Consider the following 19,921-nt stretch of genomic DNA (forward strand, 5'->3'; position numbering starts at 1 on the left):
CTCATTCCTAAATTCCATTTAACTTATATCCTATCTTTTAAGGATACTGAAGTTAACAAACCTCAGTGGAAAACTAAAAACAAAAGCTACCTTATTTGAAATCAGAAAATTGCAAAATCCTGGACAGCTGTGTCACATTAAAGGAGTACTTTGGACTTGCAGTTATAGAAGAGCAAGGGACCTGGTCACAGATCCAGGGCCAAGAGGAACACTAGTGTTTGTGTCTGCAATGGAGCAGGAAACCTTCCCGGGTAAAGACCACAACACAGACCAGGAGAGCAGTGACCATACATCTCCCTGAATCACACTATTTTGGAAGCATTGAAAACTTGTATATTCCCTACACTAGCTCTGGAAACAGCAGTGCACAAAGACCTGAAGAATGATATGGTGCCATCTCACCCTCCTGTGAGCAAAGCCCAACTCTGACACAAAGGTCAAAGTCAAGAAACAGGCTGGGAAAATGAGCAAACAACAACAACAACAAAGGACTTAATCATTAAACGCTACTATGGAGGCATAAGACATAAACTTAGAAGAAGATAACAATGTGAAAAGAGCTATAACAAAAGCATCAGAGAAAAATGCTCATTGGATTCAAGAATTCCTAGATGAGTTAAAGAAAGAGATAAGAGCAGCAGAGGAAAAAATCAGAAAAGAAATGAGAGTGATGCCAAAAAAAATTGTGAAAAGAGAATTAACAGCTTTGTAAAAGAGGCACAAAAATATCAAAGAAAATATTATGTTAAAAAACAGTATTGGTCTAATTTTAAAAGGAGCATGAAAAGATTACTGAAGAAAAGATTTCCTTTAAAAGTAGAATAGCCCAAATAGAAAGAGAGGTAAAAAAATTCACAGACAAAAAGAACTCCTTATAAAGCAGAATTAGCTAAATGGAAAGCTCACTGAAGAAAATAATTCCTTAAAAATTAGAATTGGGCGAGTTGAAACTAATGAGTCCATAAGACTTCAAGAAATAATACAAGTCAAAAGAATGAAAAAATAGAAGAAAATGTGAAATATCTCATCAGAAAAACAACTGATGTGGAAAATAGAGGAGAGATAATTTAAGAATTATTGGAATACCTGAAAGCCATGGTCAAAAAAAGAGTCTAGACATCATCTTTCAAGGAATTATCAAGGAAAACTTCCCTGACATCTTAGATTCAGAGGCAAAATAAAAATTGAGAGAATCTACCAATCACCTCCTAGAAGAGATTCCAAAATTAAAACTTCCAGGAATATTATCCAAATTCTAGAGATCTCAGGTCAAGGAGAAAATATTGCAAGCAGCTAGAAAGAAACAATTGAAAAATCATAGAGCCATAGTTAGGATTACACAAGATTTAGCAACTTCCATATTTAAGGAGCGGAAAGCTTGGAATATAATACTGTGGAGGGCAAAGGAGCAAACCTATTTAACAAAACTGAATATAAACCTTTAGCAGAAAGATGGATATTTAATGAAATAGAGGACTCCCAAACATTCTTGATGAAAAGACCAGAGCTGAATAGAAAAATCTGACATTCAAAGACAAGACTCAAGAGAAATGCATAAAAAGGTGAACTTGAAAGAGTAATCATAAGAGACTCGATGGAGTTAAACTGTTTACATTCCTATGTGGTAAGATGATACATGTAACTTCCAAGAACTTCATCATATTAGGGCTGTTAGAAGGCATCTGCATAGACAGAGGGCAGAGGTGTAAATTGATTATGTTGGGGTGATCTAAAAAGAGAGAATATAGGGGTGAGAAAAAGAAATGCATTGGGAGAAGGTGTAGCTAGAATGGGGCAAGTGTTTTCACATAAAGAAGGTACACAAGGAAGAGCTTTTAAAGTGGAAGTGGAAGTGGGGTGGGCAATGCTTGGACCTCACTCTCATTGGATTGGTTCAGAGAGGGAAGAAAAAATACACACACACTCAATTTGGTATAGAAATCTATCTTATCCAAGCAGGGAGATAGGAGGGGAAGGGAATAAGAAATATGACATAAGATATATGATATAAGGGGGGGCTAAGAAGGGGAAGGGTGGAATGGTGGAGGCAGTGGTCAGAAGCAAGACAGACTTTTGAGGAGGGACAGGATAAAAAGAGAGAGAAAAGGATAAACAAGAAAAATGAGATGGAGGGAAATGCAGTTAGTGATCATAACTGTGAATGTGAATGGGATGAGCAAACCCAGAGAACAGAAGAGAATATAGCAGAATGGGTTGGAAACCAGAATCAAACAATATGTTGTGTGCAAGAGACATACTCAGGATAGAAAGACATATACAGAACTGAAATGAATGACTAGAGCAGAGTCTATTATGCTTCTGCTGAAGTAGAAAAGTCAGGGGTGGGAGTCTTGAACTCAGACAAAGCAAAAGCAAAAAAAGATGTAATTCTAAGAGATAATGAAGGAAACTACATTTTGCTAACAGACAATGAAGTAATATCATAAAAATTTACAGAAGTTTCTCTGATAGAGGCTTCATTTATCAAATATGTAGGGAACTGAGTCAAATTTATTAAGCCATTCCCCAATTGATAAATGGTTAAAGTCTATAACTAGGAAATTTTCAGAAGAAGAAATAAAAACTATCTCTAATTAATCTAATGCAAATAGGTCTAAATCATTGCTGTTTAGAGAAATTAAATTAAATAAAAGAACTCTGAGTTACCACTTTACATCTATCAGAAATTACAAATGCTGGAGGGGATGAGGGAAAATAGGTACAGAAATGAATTGTGGGTGGAGTAATGAACTAGTCCAACCATTCTGGAGAACAATCTGGAACTAGACCCAAAGGGTTCTGCATGCCCTTTGATCCAGCAATACCACTAATGAATCTGCACCCCAATGAGATCAAAGAAAAAGGAAAAGTCCCTATATGGACAAAAATATTTACAGCAGTTCTCTCTGTGGTGGGAAAGAATTGGAAATTGAGGGGATGCTCATTAATGGCTGAACAAGTTGTGGCACATGATTGTGATGGAGTACTATTATGCTATAAGAAATGATGAAGGGGATGGTTTCAGAAAAAAAATGCAAGATGTATATGAACTGATACATACTGAAGTGAGAAAAACCAAGATATCATTGCATATAATTGTCGACTGTGAAAAACATGGCTACTTTGATCAACATAGCGATCCAAGACAATTCCAAAGGACTCATGATGAAAAAAATCTATCCACCTCCAGAGAGAGAACTAATGAACTCTGAATGCAAATTAAAGTATAATTTTCTTTCTTTCTTTCTTTTTTGCTTTCTTTGGGGTATGGATAATATGGAAATATATTTTGCATGATTTCACATGTATAATTGATATCATAGTGTTTGCCTTCTCAGTGGGTGGGGGGATTGCTGGGAGAGAAGGAGAGAATATAAAGCTCAAAATGTAAGAAGAAAGGAATGTTAAAAATAACTAAATAAATATTTTAAAAAATTAAAAAAGAGTACTTTGACTTTTGGGGTAAAATTAGCTTTTAATTAAAGTTATTACTTAAGAGTAATAGGAAACATCAAGGACATGATGATAAAATAAAAGGCCTTATTCTTTCTCCTTGTTGTATTAGGTTCTAAATATGTGAATATAGCTGAAAATACTGTGCTGTGAATAACAGAATGATGTTAAAGATAATTTTTGGTGATACTAGTGTAAGTAACTTTGACAATTTATTCTTGTGGAATTCTGCTTCAGTGTTCTGAGTAAGCAGTTAATGAATTAAATCTGCCTCAGTATCCTGAGATAGCCAATGCTCATTTGCTTGTGACAGGCAAGCTTGAGACCTTTTATGGCGGGGGATACAATTCATCCCTAAACACACTGTATTAAATTAAAAAAGGAACATGTCTTATAGGAACCTTACTGATCACACAACAGTTACAAGATTGATGTCAGATGTTTTGTTAGATATGAACGTCTTATGCAACCTAACAAGACAGGTTGATTAAAAATTTACAATGCAATAAAAATACTCTCATGAAAATTTAGCACTATGAACAGATACATGTAGAAGGTGAATGTAGATGAACAAGTTGTATACATTTATTAACTATAGTGCCAAGGTGCAGTAATATTGCTTTTCTCCATTATTGTAATTAACTTTCATTAACAGCTGTAGATATTTCACATACAACTAAATATACAAGGGTAATTTTAGCTGATCTGCTGCATGCACTTCAGTCCAGGGGTGTACAAGTGTTCAGGGAAGACTAATACCTCTATTGTGAGGGCTGCTGAGGCTTTTTCTGGACTGCTTTCCACCTTTGGTGTCCACCTGCCACCCAGCTCTCACTCGTGTGTCCAAGAAGCTGTAGCACACACAGCAGCCGCACCCCAGTAAGCCATTTCAGCTGTAGGGCTAAGCCAGTTTGAGGATAATCTTAGATCTGTAGGTGAGTGTCTGTTACTTTGGAGCTTAAATACATGCTTTAATTCTTCTGCCTCCTACCTAGAGAATTCCTTATATCCTGTGGTTCCGAACCTTTCAGACATATATATGATTCTCTTTGAAATCATAAATTCTGCCTTCATAATACATTGAGTTAGGGGAGAGTCTGCCCCAATCATGCGAAGACTTCCCTTGGTAGAATAGGCATATAAGAACAATTTATTCCAGTGGGCATGAATGTGGCTGAAGCAGGCATTGTGGAGCACTTAGAGCTTGGTTAGACATCGAAGTGCCAAGGTCATCCACTGCATCCTGAGCCATAGCCAATAATCTTAACTTTTGTCTTCTCACTGGACTTTGATGACCCTGGATGAATGAGGCTGACAACTTTTTCACAGCTCTGTCACTCTTCAATCCAGTTCACGTGTAAGTCAAAAGATATCACCCATACCACTCTACTATTTTTGCCTACCTCAGAACCCAGTGGCGATGGGCAAGTGACAAAGCAGCAGGTGTAGTTACACCGGGAGCTATAGTCACTATCCTGCACAGAGGCAGCCCAGACCATAAGGTAATTTTCTCACTGAGCTGAAGCAGTAGTGGGATTCAGCAGGCCCCTAGGTATCTGAATAGCCTTTTTAAGGGACTGCATTACTCACCTCCTGGAGTGAGGAAGGGGCTAGAAAAGGTGCCCTAAAAACTGCCTGCTTCACCTAACCTAATCCTGGCCTGCTTATCACAGCAGGTGGTCAAAACACAAAAAAATGGACAAAAACTTTTATGAAAATGATGCCACTCACCATTGGTACATGAATGTGCACACACATATGGACAAGAAGACATCCAGTAGACCTGAAAGGTGAGCTGTTTTTGTTGCAAGAGAACTTGGTACATATTGCATCCAAATAGAACCCCATGAGTGAAACAAAGCTGGCAAATGAAGGCCCACCTATAGAAGTTGAAGCTGGATACACATTTTTCTAGAGTAGCCACAGTAATGGTGATTGCTATGAAGATGGCATAGGTTTTACAATCAGAACTACTCTAGTCAACAAGCTCCTATGGCTCCCCAAAAGAGGGAACAACAAACTCATGATAATGTGATTGTCACTTTCAAGAAAGTACCACACCACTGTCATTAGTGCATATGCTCCCACCATGATGAACTCTGATGAAGCCAAAGAAAAATTTTATGAAGACCCGGAGACCCTCATCATTAATGTGCCAAAGGAAGACAGCCTTGCAATTCTGGGTGACTTTAACACCAGAGTAGGCACAGATCATCAGATATGGCAGGGAGTCTTTAGGAGTAATGGAGTGAGAAACAGCAACAGCAATAGTCACTCCTGAAGATTTACGTGTCTTATAACCAACTCTGCCTTCCATTTACCTAAAGGCAATCACACTTCATGGATGCAACCTTGCAGCAACCATTGGCATTTAATAGATGATGTCATTGTAAGGAGAAGAGACAGACAGGACATGAGAGTGATGAAAGTGACTGATCATAGACTTATCCTCTCCAAACTAAACATTTGCATTCAACAAAAGTGATGACTCCAAGGCAAGATGACTATCAAAAGACTTAATTTCAACAGATTAGAGTGTTTTTTATGAAAATAGTTTGTTGCTTACTTGGAGGAAAAGCTGAGCCAACACATAGTTGGCGATAGTGGAGGAGAAAAGTAGATAACTTTCAGAGATTTGGTGTACACTGCCACATTAACTCATTTGAACCAGAAAACTCATAAATATCAAAATGACAAAATGAAGGAGAAGTTCAGAGGCTGCTAAACAACAAATGAGAACACCACAGTTTACCAGCAGGATAGTTCTTCAGTCTCTAATAAGGCGGTATTTAAATCCATCAAAAGTAAAGTGCAAGTGAAGCTTAGAGAGATGTGGGATTCTTGGCTCAGTAAGAAGGCTGATGAAATTCAGTTTTATGCTGATAGTAACAATCCAAAGTGCTTTTATGATACCCTGAAGGCTATTTATGAGCCAAAAGCCTATGGTACATCTCAACTATTCAGCCCTAATGGAGCCAAATTGATTAGTGCTAAGGACATGATCCTAGAGAGATGGGCTGAACACTTCCATGATGTTCTCAATAGACCATCATCAAACAATGCTGCCATTTACCATGTACCTTAGGTTGGAATCAATCACTCTGTAGCCAAACTTCCAATTGAAGAAGAGGTTTGAATGCCATTAGGCTCCTCTTGTATGGTAAAGATCCTGGTGTTAATTTCATTCTAGCAGAGATTTACAAGGCGGGGGGGTCCATTGCTCATATAAAAATTGACTGAAATCTTTTGGATTACGTTGCAAGAATAGGTTATCTCCCAGAAGTTCAAAGATGCCTGCCTTGTCCATTTCTATAAAAGAAAAGGAAATAGGTTGTCTTGTGACAATTATGTGTGTGTGTGTGTGTGTGTGTGTGTGTGTGTGTGTGTGTCTTTCATATATCAGCCTTGGCAAGATTCTTGCCAGAATTGTCCTTAATAGGCTGCTCTTTCACCTGGAAGATGGTCATCTATGTGAGAGCCAGTGTGGCTTCAAAAAGGGCCGAGGAATAGTCAATATGGTGTTTGTTGCCTGACAACTCTGGGAGAAATGCCAGGAGCAGAACAGAGGGCTTTACACAATATTCATTGATCTGAGCAAGGCCTTTGATACTGTTAGTCATGAGGGCTTGTGGAAGATCATGGCAAAATTTGGTTGCTCAGAGAAATTCTTTGGTATTCAAGGTTAGTTTCATGACGGCATGCTTGCATGGATTCTGGATGTTCTTGCACACAGAGTGAAGCAGGGCTGTGTGCTTGCTCCCATGCTTTTTAGCAGGATGTTTTCAGCCATGTTGTCTAACACCTTTAACGAGATGAAAAGAGCATCAAGGTCAGCTGCCACACTGATGGTAAATTATTTAACTTGAAAAGGCTACAAGCCAAGACTAAAGTGGAGGGAGAGATGATTGGTAGATGATTGTGCACTCAATGCAGCCTCTGAGGCTGAGATGCAAGAGTATAGATTTATTCTCTGCTGCTCGTGCTATGTTTAGCTTGACAAGTAATACCAAAAAGACAGAGATTTTCCACCAGCCAGCACTGCACCATCCATATGTGAAACCATTGGTTGTACTAGCAAATGGAGAAATTTTGAATGCTGTGGATAAGTTCACTTATCTTGATAGTATACTTTCCAGGGATGGACACATAAATAATGAAGTTGATGTACACATTGCCAGAGCTAGCTCATTGTTCTGCCTACCAAACTGATGCTCTACAGAGCCATTGTGCTGACCTCATTGTTGTACACCTGTGAAACCTGGACAATATACCAGCTCCATGCCAGGAAACTGAATGACCTCCATTTGATTTGTCTTAGGAAGATTCTGAGGATTTCCTGGCAAGGTAAGGTACTGGAGACTGAGGTCCTTTCTGGAGTTGAACTGCTAAGAATTCAAAATTGAATGCAGAGAGTGGACCTCTGATGGGCTGGCCACATTATTTGAATGCCAAAGGTGCATTTGCCTAAAAGACTATTTTTACAGAGAGCTCACACAAAGCAAGAGCTCACACAGAGGTTAGAAGAACCAATACAAGGATACTCTTATAGTCTCCCTGATGAACTTTGGAATCAGTTGTGAGACATGGGAAACACTGGCGCAGCACCACCCAGCATGGTGTTTTTGTATTAAAGTAGGCACTGTGCTCTATGAGCAAAGCAGAATTGCAGTAGCTCAAAGGAAATGCAAGATGCCCAAATTTAGAGACATCTCCACTTCCCCCAAATTACTTCACATTTGTTTTGTGTTATGTTTTGTGTATACTTCCCAAAACTTATATTGATTTGATGGTAAATTTTATTACTTCTATTTCACAGATAGGAAAACAGCAGCATTGAAAAGAAATGATTTATTGATATTCACATAGGAAGGTGTGGAATTCCAAGGTTCTATCTTTTATCCAATCTGAAAATGATATTTTTGGAGTTTTTTACAAATTAGCCTCCAGCTACTTTACATTTGGACAAAGTATGAAAATTGAGAGAATGAGAGTGTAGCATAGTTTATAAAGTGACCAGGAAGTCAGAAAACTCTTGAGTTCAAATACTGCACTTGATACATACTAGTTATGTGGGGTAGGCATGAGATCTGTGCCTATGATTTCTTTGGTAATGGGAGCTTCTGATTTGGGAAATTCCTTCTATCTATTCAGATAAGCACCTTTTCCTCAGATTTAGAGTCTTAGAGAGTTGCCTAGAGCACTGCCATGGAGCTAATAGGTCAAAGAAAAGCTTGAACTCCTGTTTTCCTGGCTTCAAGACCAACTCTCTACATGCAATCTTGGTCAAGTTGTTTAATTTCTCAGTTCCCAAACAACTGTCCAAGACCATAAATTGTGATATGATTGATCACTATCCTGATATAGGGAGTTTTCTCACCAAGTATGGAAATAAAACAATTAATGAATCAGTAATCTTTTATTAAATGATATGTTACAGGGAAGCTAGTGGAACAGTATATAGAGCCCTGGACCTGGAATCAGGAAGATCTGAGTTCAAATCTATTCTCATATATTTACTATCTGTGTAACTCTGACCAAGTCACTTGACCTTTGGAGAAGGAAATGGCAAACCAATATCTAGTACCTTTGCCAAGAAAATCCCATGGACAGTTCTATGGTCATGAAGAGTCAAAACAACAACAAAAATATACTATGTGCCAGGTACTAGCCTACATGTTGGGAGTACAAAGGCATAAATGAAATATTTACTGGATTAAGCAGTTCATATTCTAGAGGAGGAGACAACATTCTATGGGGGAAATTAATAGGTTTGGACCATATAAATTAAGATGCCATGTTAAAATCTTTAAACTCTTTTAGGCTGGGTCCTATGTGAATTTCAAAATGCTTTTTAAAAAAGTAAATAAACCCATTTATCCAAGTTGATACCAAAACACAAGAGAAAGCAGCAAGAAATGGCAAGTCTATAGCAAGAAATCAGAGAAAGTATACATATGAGAATATATACTTATATTGAAGAAGCTCCCCCATTGGAGTGAGGTAACTCAGCTCAACCAAAATAGATGGTCCCAGATCTCACCCAAGGGGAAATTCCCCTTTTTTGGGACTTTATTTATGATAAGTTATACATTTGAACAAGCATCCACAATAGGTCTGGCCAGTATGTAGTTACATAAGCTTGATTTTGCTTTGGTGTTATGTTCCTTTCTTGGTTGTGAGCTTAAAAAAAAGAACACCTCCAAAATAATGACCCCAGAAGAATGCTTATGCTGTGTTATCAAGAGACTTAAGAAGTAGGAAAAGTGGTTCTGCAGCAATTTAAACTTAGTAAAATTTTGTGTATCATTCAGTTTTTTCAATAGTCCAATAGATGTCTAACCTTATTTATTGCTAGTTCAATGAGTCATAAATTACTTCCCAAAGATGGATAGATAAACCAAGTTAGCTATGTTTGAAACTAATTTTCAAGGTGAAAATTTGGACTTTTAAAACAAAAAGTTCAAGGGTTCTTATCTCCTCCACCCCCAACCACCTACAATTTGATTTTGTGAAATAATTTTAAGGGGAATAAAAAAAGGTAGGGTTTTTTTTTGTTCAAATTTTTTTTCTTAAGCAGCACATAGACTTTTGTGGTTGGTTTTAGAGTTTTGATGTTATCTTTAGTTTTCATTTACTCTTCAACCCATTCCATAATGAATCTTTCCTAGTAACAAGGAAAAATGGTGAAGACAAATGACCCCAGATATTATTTCTGATAGCATACATTGTCTTCCAAAACCATTCTCTCCTATTAATCAATAAACATTTATTAAATGCCTACTATGTGCCAAGTAATATGCTAAGCACTCTCTGTTGAGAGGAGGGAGATATTATCAGTTCTCCAAGACCATGAATGTTTATTATAACTTATCAAAATACAAAAATCAGCCAGATTTTTAGGGATTTGTCATTAAAAAGAATTAGAGATATGAAAGAAAACAGTTTTCCTAACTCAAACTCCTGTCTTAAATAGTATGTTGTCTGGGGGTGAGATGGGATCAAAGAGGGTCAGGATGTGAGGAAAGAGAAAGAGTTGGGCAATATAAAAACAATTCCTTTTTCTTAAATCACTGACGAACATTATAGGATGTATAAAATACTACTACTAATCAAGAAATGCAAATTAAAGCAATTCTGAGAATCTACCTTATACCCATCAGAAGGGTAAAGATGACAAAAAAGGAAAGTGAAAAATGTTAGAAAAGCTATTGGAAAAGAGGCACATTGATGTACTCTTGATACACCTGTGAATGGTTTCAACCTTTCCAGAAAGCAATTTGGAAATTATACACAAAAAGTTGGTATACTATGCATGTCCTTTAACCCAGCTATACCACTGGTAGGCCTATACCCCAAAGAATATAAATAAAGAGGAAAAGACCTTATATGTACAAAATATTTATAGCAGAGCTCTTTGTGGTGGCAAACCCCTCAAAACTAAAGGAATGTCTATCAATCAAGGAATAAATGAATAAGTTGTGGTATATGAATGTGATGGAATACTATTGTGGTATAAGAAATGAGGAAATAGATGATTTCAAAAAGATAAGAAAAGACTTGTATGAACTGGTCCAGGGTGAAGTAAGCAGAACTAGGAGAAAAATTCATAAAGATACTTAAAATTATATGTTATCAATATTATGAAAATAAATAACTTTGAAGACTTTTATAAACTAAGAACAAAATGAACAGAATCAGAACTATTAATATAACATTTTAAAAATTAACAAGTTAGAAATCAATAAGAACGATGATCAGTACAATATAATTTGTGATTCTAGAGTTCTGATGATGAAATATATTCTTCAAGACAGAGAGGAGATGGATGTAGAGTACAAAAAATAATTATATACACATATATATAATGAGGGGGAGGATTATGGAAAGATGGTGGAGTAGGTTAGAAAATTCCAGGCTCTCTAAATTTCCCCCACTAAAATGACAGAACATCACCTCAAAGTGAATGTAGAATGGCAGAAATAAGTAAAATTCAGGGTAAAGCAGTTCTTCTAAGACAACTTGAGAAAACCTCAGGGAAGGCCTTACTACCAGGTTCTGCACAAGTGAAGAGCAAATACTTCCAGGCAGACATCAGTGAAACAAAAAAAACAACAAGCATTGGTGCACCTGGGTTAGACCTCAGAAGCTTTCACCTCACAGACTGTGTGGGGTTTGGTCAGTTGAGCAGGGGAAGATTGAAGGAAATTTCATAGCTGCAGGAAACCAGCTCCAGATGTGCTGACCAGACATGATCTTGGACCGTCACTATGGGCAAGAAGGAATGAATATACACTTGGGAATAGAAGGCAGGGACCCTACAGGCTGTGGACACTTGCAGGAGAGTGGAGTCCTTGGTTTCAGTTCCAGGACGGAGATGAGAGGTGAAGTTTGTAGCCTCTGGAGGAACTTTAGGGATCAAGAACATTTGTGGGACAGTGTGACCCACGCCTTGGGGATGGAGAGGAGTGTCTGAGGTTGGGCCCCTGTACAGAACTCAGAAAATAACCGTAAGAAAGGCCTGAGACCTGGGGCATCACTCACCACATCCTGGGTCTAAAGTTGATTTACAATAGTAAGCAGCTAAAAATAAAACAAAACAAAACAAAATAAAAACGAGTAAGCAAAGGAGAAAGAACCTGACCATAGACAGCTATTATGAGGATAGAGAAGATCTGGGTTCATATTCAGAGGAAGATAAAAAAGTTAAAAAAGCCAATCCTAACTCAAAGGGAAACATCAAATGGTTACAAGCCCAAGAAAAGTTCTTGGAAGAACTTAAAAAGGACTTCAAAAATCAAATAAGAGAGATTAAGGAAAAATTAGGAAAAAAAGAGCAATCCAAGAAAATTAAAAAAAAATGAGAAGAAAGTCAACAAATTGGAAAAAAAAGGTACAAAAACTCAAGGAATACCATAACTTCTTGAAAACTAGAATTGGGCAAGGGAAAGCTAATGACATTATAGGATACCAAGAAATAATAAAACAAAATCAAAAGAATGAAAAAATAGAAGAGAATGTGAAACATTAGAAAAATAACCGATTTGGAGAACAGATCAAGGAGAGACAATATAAGAATTGTTGGATTACCTGAAAGTTATTATGAAAAGAGAGTCTTGATACAATGTTACAAGAAATTATTGAAGAAAATTGCTCTGAAGTTTTAGAACTAGAGGGTAAAGTAGAAATAGAACAAATCCACTAATCACCATCTGAAGGAGATCCCAGGATGAAAAATTACAGGAATATTATAGTCAAGTTTCAAAGCTCCAAAGTTAAGGAGAAAATACTACAAGCAACAAGGGAAAAAAAACCAATTTAAATACTGTGGAGCTACAATCAGGATCACAAAAGACTTAGCAGCCTCTATGTTAAAAGACCATGGTGGGGCAGCTAGGGTGGCGCAGTGGGTAGAGCACCAGCCCTGGAGTCAGGAGAACCTGAGTTCAAATCTGGCCTCAGACACTTGACACACTTACTCGCTGTGTGGCCTTGGGCAAGTCACTTAACCCCAATTGCCCTGCCTTCTTCCCTCCAAAAAACAAAAACCATGGGTCTTGAAACATAATATTTTGAAGAGCAAGAGAGCTGGGGTTGTGAGCAAAAATAACTTACTCAGCAAAACTGAGTGTAATCATGAATAAAAAAAATGGATATTCAATGAACTGAAAGACTTCCAGGTATTTGTGACAAAAAGACCGGAACTTAATGGAAAATTTGACATATAACATACATAAGATAAACATTAAAGACCAATTATAAGGGACTTAATGGAGGGTTGGTAGTGCTGGAATGTTATTCTCATCAGAACTGGGTTAAAAAGGGAATAACATACACATCTGGAAGCATGTAAGACTCTTATAAATATATAAAGAAATAAGAGGGTAACGGAAGAGGATAAAGTAGCGACTCTTAGAGGGGTGAGTAAAGTTGGGAAAAGGAGGGCAAGGTAGTGGTTAGAAGTAAATTAGATGTGTAGGGAGAGATAGGGTAAACAAGGCAATAAGGATAGATAGGAAGGAAAAATAGGACGGAGGGAAATATATAACTAGCAATTATGACTTTGAATGTGATTTCGATGGATTTACCCATAAAATGGAAATGGATAGCAGAATGGATTAAAAATCAAAATCAGGCAATACATTTTTTACAAGAAACATAGTTGAAAATGATAGACAGAGTTAAAATAAAGTGCTGAAGTAGAATTTATTATTTTTCAGCTGATATAAAAAAGTAGGGGTAGCAATCATGATTTCAGACAAAGTTAAAGCTAAAATAGATTAAATTAAAAGCAATAAACAGGGAAACTACACTATGTGTCACCAATATTATTCAATATTGTTTTAGAAATGTTAGCAGTAAGAGAAGAAAAAGAAATTGAAAGAATCAGAATGGAAAATAAGTTAATAAACTATCTCTTTTTACAGACAATAAGATGATGTATTTGGAAAATCCTGAAGATTTAACTAAAACATTCGTTGAAACAGGTAATAATTTTAGCAAACTAATAGCATATAAAATAAATCCATATAAATCATCACCATTTTTATATATAACCAACAAAACCCTGCAAGAAGAGATAACCTATTTAAAATAATTCTAGACATTATAAAACACTTGAGAGTATACCTGACAAAACAGACCCAGGAACTATATAAACATAATTATAAAACACTTTATGCAAATAAAGCCAGATTTAAACAATTGGAGAAATATTAATTGTTCAAGAGAAGGCAAAGCCAATATACTAAAAATAACAATTTAACCTAACAAATCTCTCTATTCAATGCCATCCCAATTAAATTGCCAAACAATTATTTTACTGAGTTAGAAAAAAATAATAACAAAATTCATTTGGAAGAACAAGATGTTAAAAATTTCAAAGAAGCTAATGAAAAAATGTAGAAGAAGGAAGTTCAGCTGTACCAGACCCAAAAGTATTTTATAAGGCAGTAAATATTAAAACTATCTGGTACTGGCTAAGAAATAGAAAGATAGATCAGTGGAATAGAGTAGACATACAGTACAAAATAATAAAAGATTATAGTAATCTTTTGTCTGATAAATATAAAGATTTTAGTTTTTGTGATAAGAAGTCATTATTTGGTAAAAATTGGTGGGAAAGCTGGAAAGCAGTTTGGCAGAAATTGGGCATAGACAATATCTTAAGCCATGTACCAGGATTAGGTCAAAATAGATACACAACCTAGATATAAAGGGAGATATCACAAGAAAATTAGAAGAACATGGAACATATTGCCTAGCAGACTCGTGACTAGGAGAACAATTTATGAATAAACAAGAGATAGCATTGTGAGTTGTCAAATGGACAATTTCAATTATATTAAATTAAAAAGTTCTTGTACAAGTAAAAACAATGTAGTGAAGATCAGAAGGAAAGCAGAAAACTAAGAAATTTTTTGAGACAGTCTCTTAGATAAAGGTCTCATTTCTCAAATATATAAAGAACTTTGTCAAATAAGAATATAAATCATTCCCCATTTGACAAATGATCAAAGGATACAAACAGGCAGTTTTTTGGTGAAGAAATCAAAACTATGCATAGTTATGTAAAAAATGCTCTAAATCATTATTGATGAGAGAAATGCAAATTAATATAACTTTGAAATATCATCATGCACCTATCAGATTAAAATGATAGATGCCCTTCAATTGAGGAATGGTTAAAGAAGTTGAGGTATATCATTGTGATGGAATACCTCTGTGCTATAAGAAATGACAAGCTGGTTGAATGAGAAAAATGTAAGCAAACAAAGACTTGGACCTATGAAGGAAGATGCTATATACCTCCAGAGAAGGAAGTCATAATCAGAAGTATGTACAATAAGGTTTTACATTTATGTATATATGTGTATCTATATATATACATATCTATATATATTGTGTGTATATATATAGATACACATATATATTCATATTTATGGTAGCCTTCTTTAGGGGGATGTGGGGAGGGAGGGAGAAAAAAATGAAAAGCTTACAGCAGAGAACACAAGAAAACTTAGAAGGAAGCACAAAAAAGCTGGTTGGCTGGATGTGATATTTATTACAGTTTTTTTTAAAAGTAAACAGTCTGAAATGGATATTTATATTGAACCTTCTTTTCATGTTCTATTTTCATGGAAATAGTTATTTTCTTGTTTTGTATTGAAGCTTAAAATGAATAAAATTTTTTTAAAAGTGAGGTGGAATGGTGCTACAGAGATGGAATGTCGCATATACTTTCAGGTCAGGTCACTGTATTACTAGTTTTACTTAATTGTTTTGTTTTGTAACAAGTAAACTTAATTGTTTTTGCTTTTTACTCTTTCGGAGTGGGAGTCATCTGTAAATGTTTATGATGTTAAAAACAGAACTTTTAACTTATTTGTTTCAGTTTTAGTATAAAAACACTTTAGTTTTAAACAAATTTTAAAAAAGAAATTTAGGATCATTAATTTAGTTGGAAAATACAGGGAAAAACAACATTTGCTCTTATTCTCTTTGAAATGTGTGACTTGAAAAGGTCTTCTTTGGACTTCCTATGATGGAGGAAGTGAGATGCTTCTCTGTTCCCTTCTCCCCCAGCCAGCAGCTATGGTGACTGTACACACAGCAGTAAAAGCATGTGCTCAATTAGGTGAGGCTGAGGCTGGATTTCAAAGTCTTAGTTGCTTCTTCTGTTTTGTGTTTCTTTTCCTGTTCACAGCAGTCCTATGGTGAACATTTCTACCCTGTCTTGGCTATTACCTCATGGGTCTGAGAGATGTGAAATAATTGAGAGCTCTGGGTGACTAGCAGCTTCTACAATACTTCTTGGAGAAGAAAATGACTAACACCGACAAATGGGTCCAAACCATGCTCTGGCTTGCCAGAAGATATGGACCTTGAGGGGACTCTGCAGAGCCAGGGTAAAGGCAGAATGGCTGCTCAGCAGTCCACAAAGTATTTCATGTTGTAATTTACGTGAACTTCTCTTCAGTATTGTAGAGTAATTATATGGCGCTACCTGCCTGAATGAGGGGTACTTGGAAGTGAGTGAGAAGTTGGAAGAAGAGACTTTCTTTTCCTAGTTTTCAGCTTTTAGAGAGGACAGATTTGGTTTTAGGCCCTCTTCAGGGAGAGAGATCCCTGGAAAGAAAAAATAAAATTTGGGAAGCATAAGAGACATGTGGAGGAACTGACGTCCTTGATTTACAGTTTCCCCCTTTAGATATTTGGGAGAATTTTTCCTTAGGTGAGATCAGAGAACATCTCTCTTTTATTTTGACTAAGATCCCTTACTACCAATAAAAATGCTCATTCATTCTATGGCTTATCTGATATATTCTAGTCCCTATAACTTAGTTTTTGTTTGATATCTAATTGTATTAATGGGTTTATTCCCTATTCCACTTTTGGAAGGTCTTTTGTGTAACTGGCATTTAGTGGAAAGGGTGTCAAGCCTTCCGATATAAGCTTGGGACATGCCTTTCCTATCAAGGAATAGTGACCAGAACAGCAGCTTGAAATTAAATGAAATACTTTCCACTTGACTTGCAGTTTTTAAGAGACAGATAGATATAATTATTGTTTGGTACCCCCTTTCTTTAAAGATTAGCTTCATGGCCCCAATTTCCTTCTCCCTTCCAGGCAGGAAGCAAAGTCTCCCTTGGAGATAGGTAGATGAGATTCCATAGATTTTTATACATATCTCTTGAGAGTTGAATTAGACAAACCGAGGTAGATATACATATATAAAATCTACATGGTCAACATGCATGCCCAAAATATTAACTTTCTGAGAAAACATGATTTAATGTTTTAAGTTTTTGTCAATGCATGCTTATGAGTCTTTTGTATTTTAGGGATTCTTTTGTGGTAGAGGAAATACATACCTATTTTATACATGATCTATTTTCTATAATAATTACCTTTCTAAAAAGCACCCTGATAATATTTTTAGGGGGTGGAAGACCCTAGACATGTGCTGTACTATGCTTTGTGCAAGAGACTATAAACTCTAGGACAGGACATAATTAATAAGAGACAATGAGAAAAAGCCTGGTTCCTGTCTTTAGAGGTTAGTTTCCTCTTGAACTGAACCTAGTGTAGGTGAAGCCAGAGCTGGAGCTTCATAAGGCAGCTCAGCCTGTTGGCCCAGAAAGTCTTTACATAATAAGATCACTTTACCTTTAGGTAGAGATTTGTTTGAAAACACTCACACAGAAAATTGGAACACCAATTTATTGTTGGTGGAGTTGTGAACTGATCCAACCATTCTGGAGAACAATTTGGAACTATGCCCAAAGGGTTACAAAAATGTGCATACCCTTTGACCCAGCAATACCACTTCTAGGGCTGTATCCCAAAGAGATCATAAAAATGGGAAAAAGACCGATGTACAAAAATATTTACAACAGCTCTTTTTGTGGTGGCCAAGAACTGGAAACTGAGAAGATGCCCATCAATTGAGGAATGGCTAAACAAGTTGTGGTATATGAATGTAATGGAATACTATTGTGCTATAAGAAACGATGAGCAGGCAGTCTTCAGAAAAACCTGGAAAGACTTATATGAATTGATGCTCAATGAAGTGAGCAGAACCAGGAGAACACTGTACACAGTAAAAGCCACATTGTTCAATGACTGACTTTGATAGACCATCTTGGGGCAAGGGAGAGGAGGAAGGTGGAGAAAATTTAAAAGTTATGGAAGTGAATGTTGAAAGCTAAAAATAAATAAATTAGTTTATATAAAAAGAAAACACTTCTACAAATATTATATTTGATCTTCATAATACTGTAATGAAGCTTAATTTTCATTCTTAAATATATTGATAATATTAATGTTTCAAGTTTGCAATGCACTTACTTTACATGTGTTATTTCACTTGATTTTCAGAATAGTTCTGTGAGTTAGGTAGGTACCAAAAATATGAACATTTCTATTTTGCAATTATGTTAGCGAAAGTTTTATAACTCAAACAGATGTGCTCCTTGTTTGTAGAGAAAAACCAAAGCTAATTAAAATAACTATATCCATAATAAATAGTTGAGCCAGAGAACAACCCCCACCCCTCCCTGATACCTATTGATTGAGCATAGGAAAAACAAAATGGTTATTTTTCTGAATTTCTAAATGTAGCTTTGATCCTAGCTACTTGGTTTTGCTTTATCTATATAGCTGAAACTGAGCAGAAGTTCAGGTAGCTCTATAGTAAAATTATTTCTCAATATTAACAAACACATTCCAACTCCTGTTCTTTAATATTGGGTAGGTAATTTTATTTTTATTCTCTCTGAAAAGATTATATTTTTAGGTTATGTGCTTCTGGAAATTTGATACACCTTTCCCATGCTTGCTTTCTTCCTTTGGCTTAAATTTTGTCTTATATCAAGAAGAAAGAGAAAGTACAATGTTAATGATAGCATGGAAGTCGTGAAGTTTGAGACAATTTCTTCTCAGTCAGTGGCATAAGGAGAATAGCATGGGTGAGACTGTCAATGAAAGAGTAAAGAATACCTAATTCCAAAAGATTCATGATGGAAAATGCTTTCCACATCCAGAGGAAGAACTGTGGAGTCTGGATGCAGAACGAAACATACTATTTTCACTTTGTTTTTTGTGGCTTTCCCCTTTTGTTGTGCTTCTTCTTTTACAACATGAATAATGTGGAAATATGTTTATATGATTGTACATGTACGACACATCAGATTGCTTGCCATCTTGGGGAGGGGGGATGGGAGGGAAGTAGAAAAAAAAATTTGAAACTCAAAATCTTATAAAAAATGAATGTTGAAAACTATCTTTAGATGTAATTGGAATAATAAAATTCTATTTACCAAAAATAAAAAATAAAAATAGACAAATGAAATAAGAAAAAAAATTCCCAATTATTTGTACTTACCTCAGAAACACAGAGTCAGGGCTGTCTGCTGGACTTAGCTCCTCGCTTAGAGTCTTGTGGCTGCTTAGACTTTCAAAACGAAAAATGCTGTCATTTGAGCATTGCCTTTTCTTCACCATTGTGTCTGTGAGTTGCAAAAGTCAAGAGAGAAGCTTTAAACACTCATGGACACTCTCTGAAATGATAGTAGAAGAGCAGGGTTTTATCACTTCAGAACATTCTCTTAGAGTGACCTCTAATCTACATTAGGCCTCTTAAAAAAGTTAATGAGTAACAGCGAGCTTGAAGTAGTTTCCTTTTACTCATATTTTTTCATAGGCAAAATATCAACTGATCTCAGATGCCTATTATTAGCTGTATTAGTGCTTGTGGAAATCTGTAACCAAGGAAAATAAATGGGAAAAATCTGCTTGTTGAACTTTGAAACAGAATTTAATTAGGAAACTAGAGATATCCAAAACACTATAAGCAAGTCAAAATACTTTTAAAATAACTATCCAAAGGAACAGTAATGGGCTAAAAATCACTGAATTTCCTTTACACTTGGTCTTCCTAGAGAATGTAGTTTGGCAAAATAAGCTGCAG

General features: G+C 36.0%; 1 protein-coding gene across 3 annotated transcripts in view; it reads right to left on the reverse strand.

Moving 5' to 3' along the window:
- GRAMD2B (GRAM domain containing 2B) overlaps positions 1-19,559 on the reverse strand; it is an 84,504-nt gene extending 64,945 nt beyond the window's left edge. For all 3 annotated transcript variants that reach the window (XM_036735092.1, XM_036735113.1, XM_036735104.1), the window contains exon 1: positions 19,337-19,559. In XM_036735092.1, coding sequence (XP_036590987.1) covers positions 19,337-19,455 — 119 coding nt within the window. In that variant the 5' untranslated portion in view covers positions 19,456-19,559. The remainder of the gene's footprint in view (positions 1-19,336) is intronic.
- Between the last annotated feature and the right edge of the window lie 362 nt (positions 19,560-19,921).

Source organism: Trichosurus vulpecula, chromosome 1, assembly GCF_011100635.1.
Source record: "Trichosurus vulpecula isolate mTriVul1 chromosome 1, mTriVul1.pri, whole genome shotgun sequence".
NCBI lineage: Eukaryota > Metazoa > Chordata > Mammalia > Diprotodontia > Phalangeridae > Trichosurus > Trichosurus vulpecula.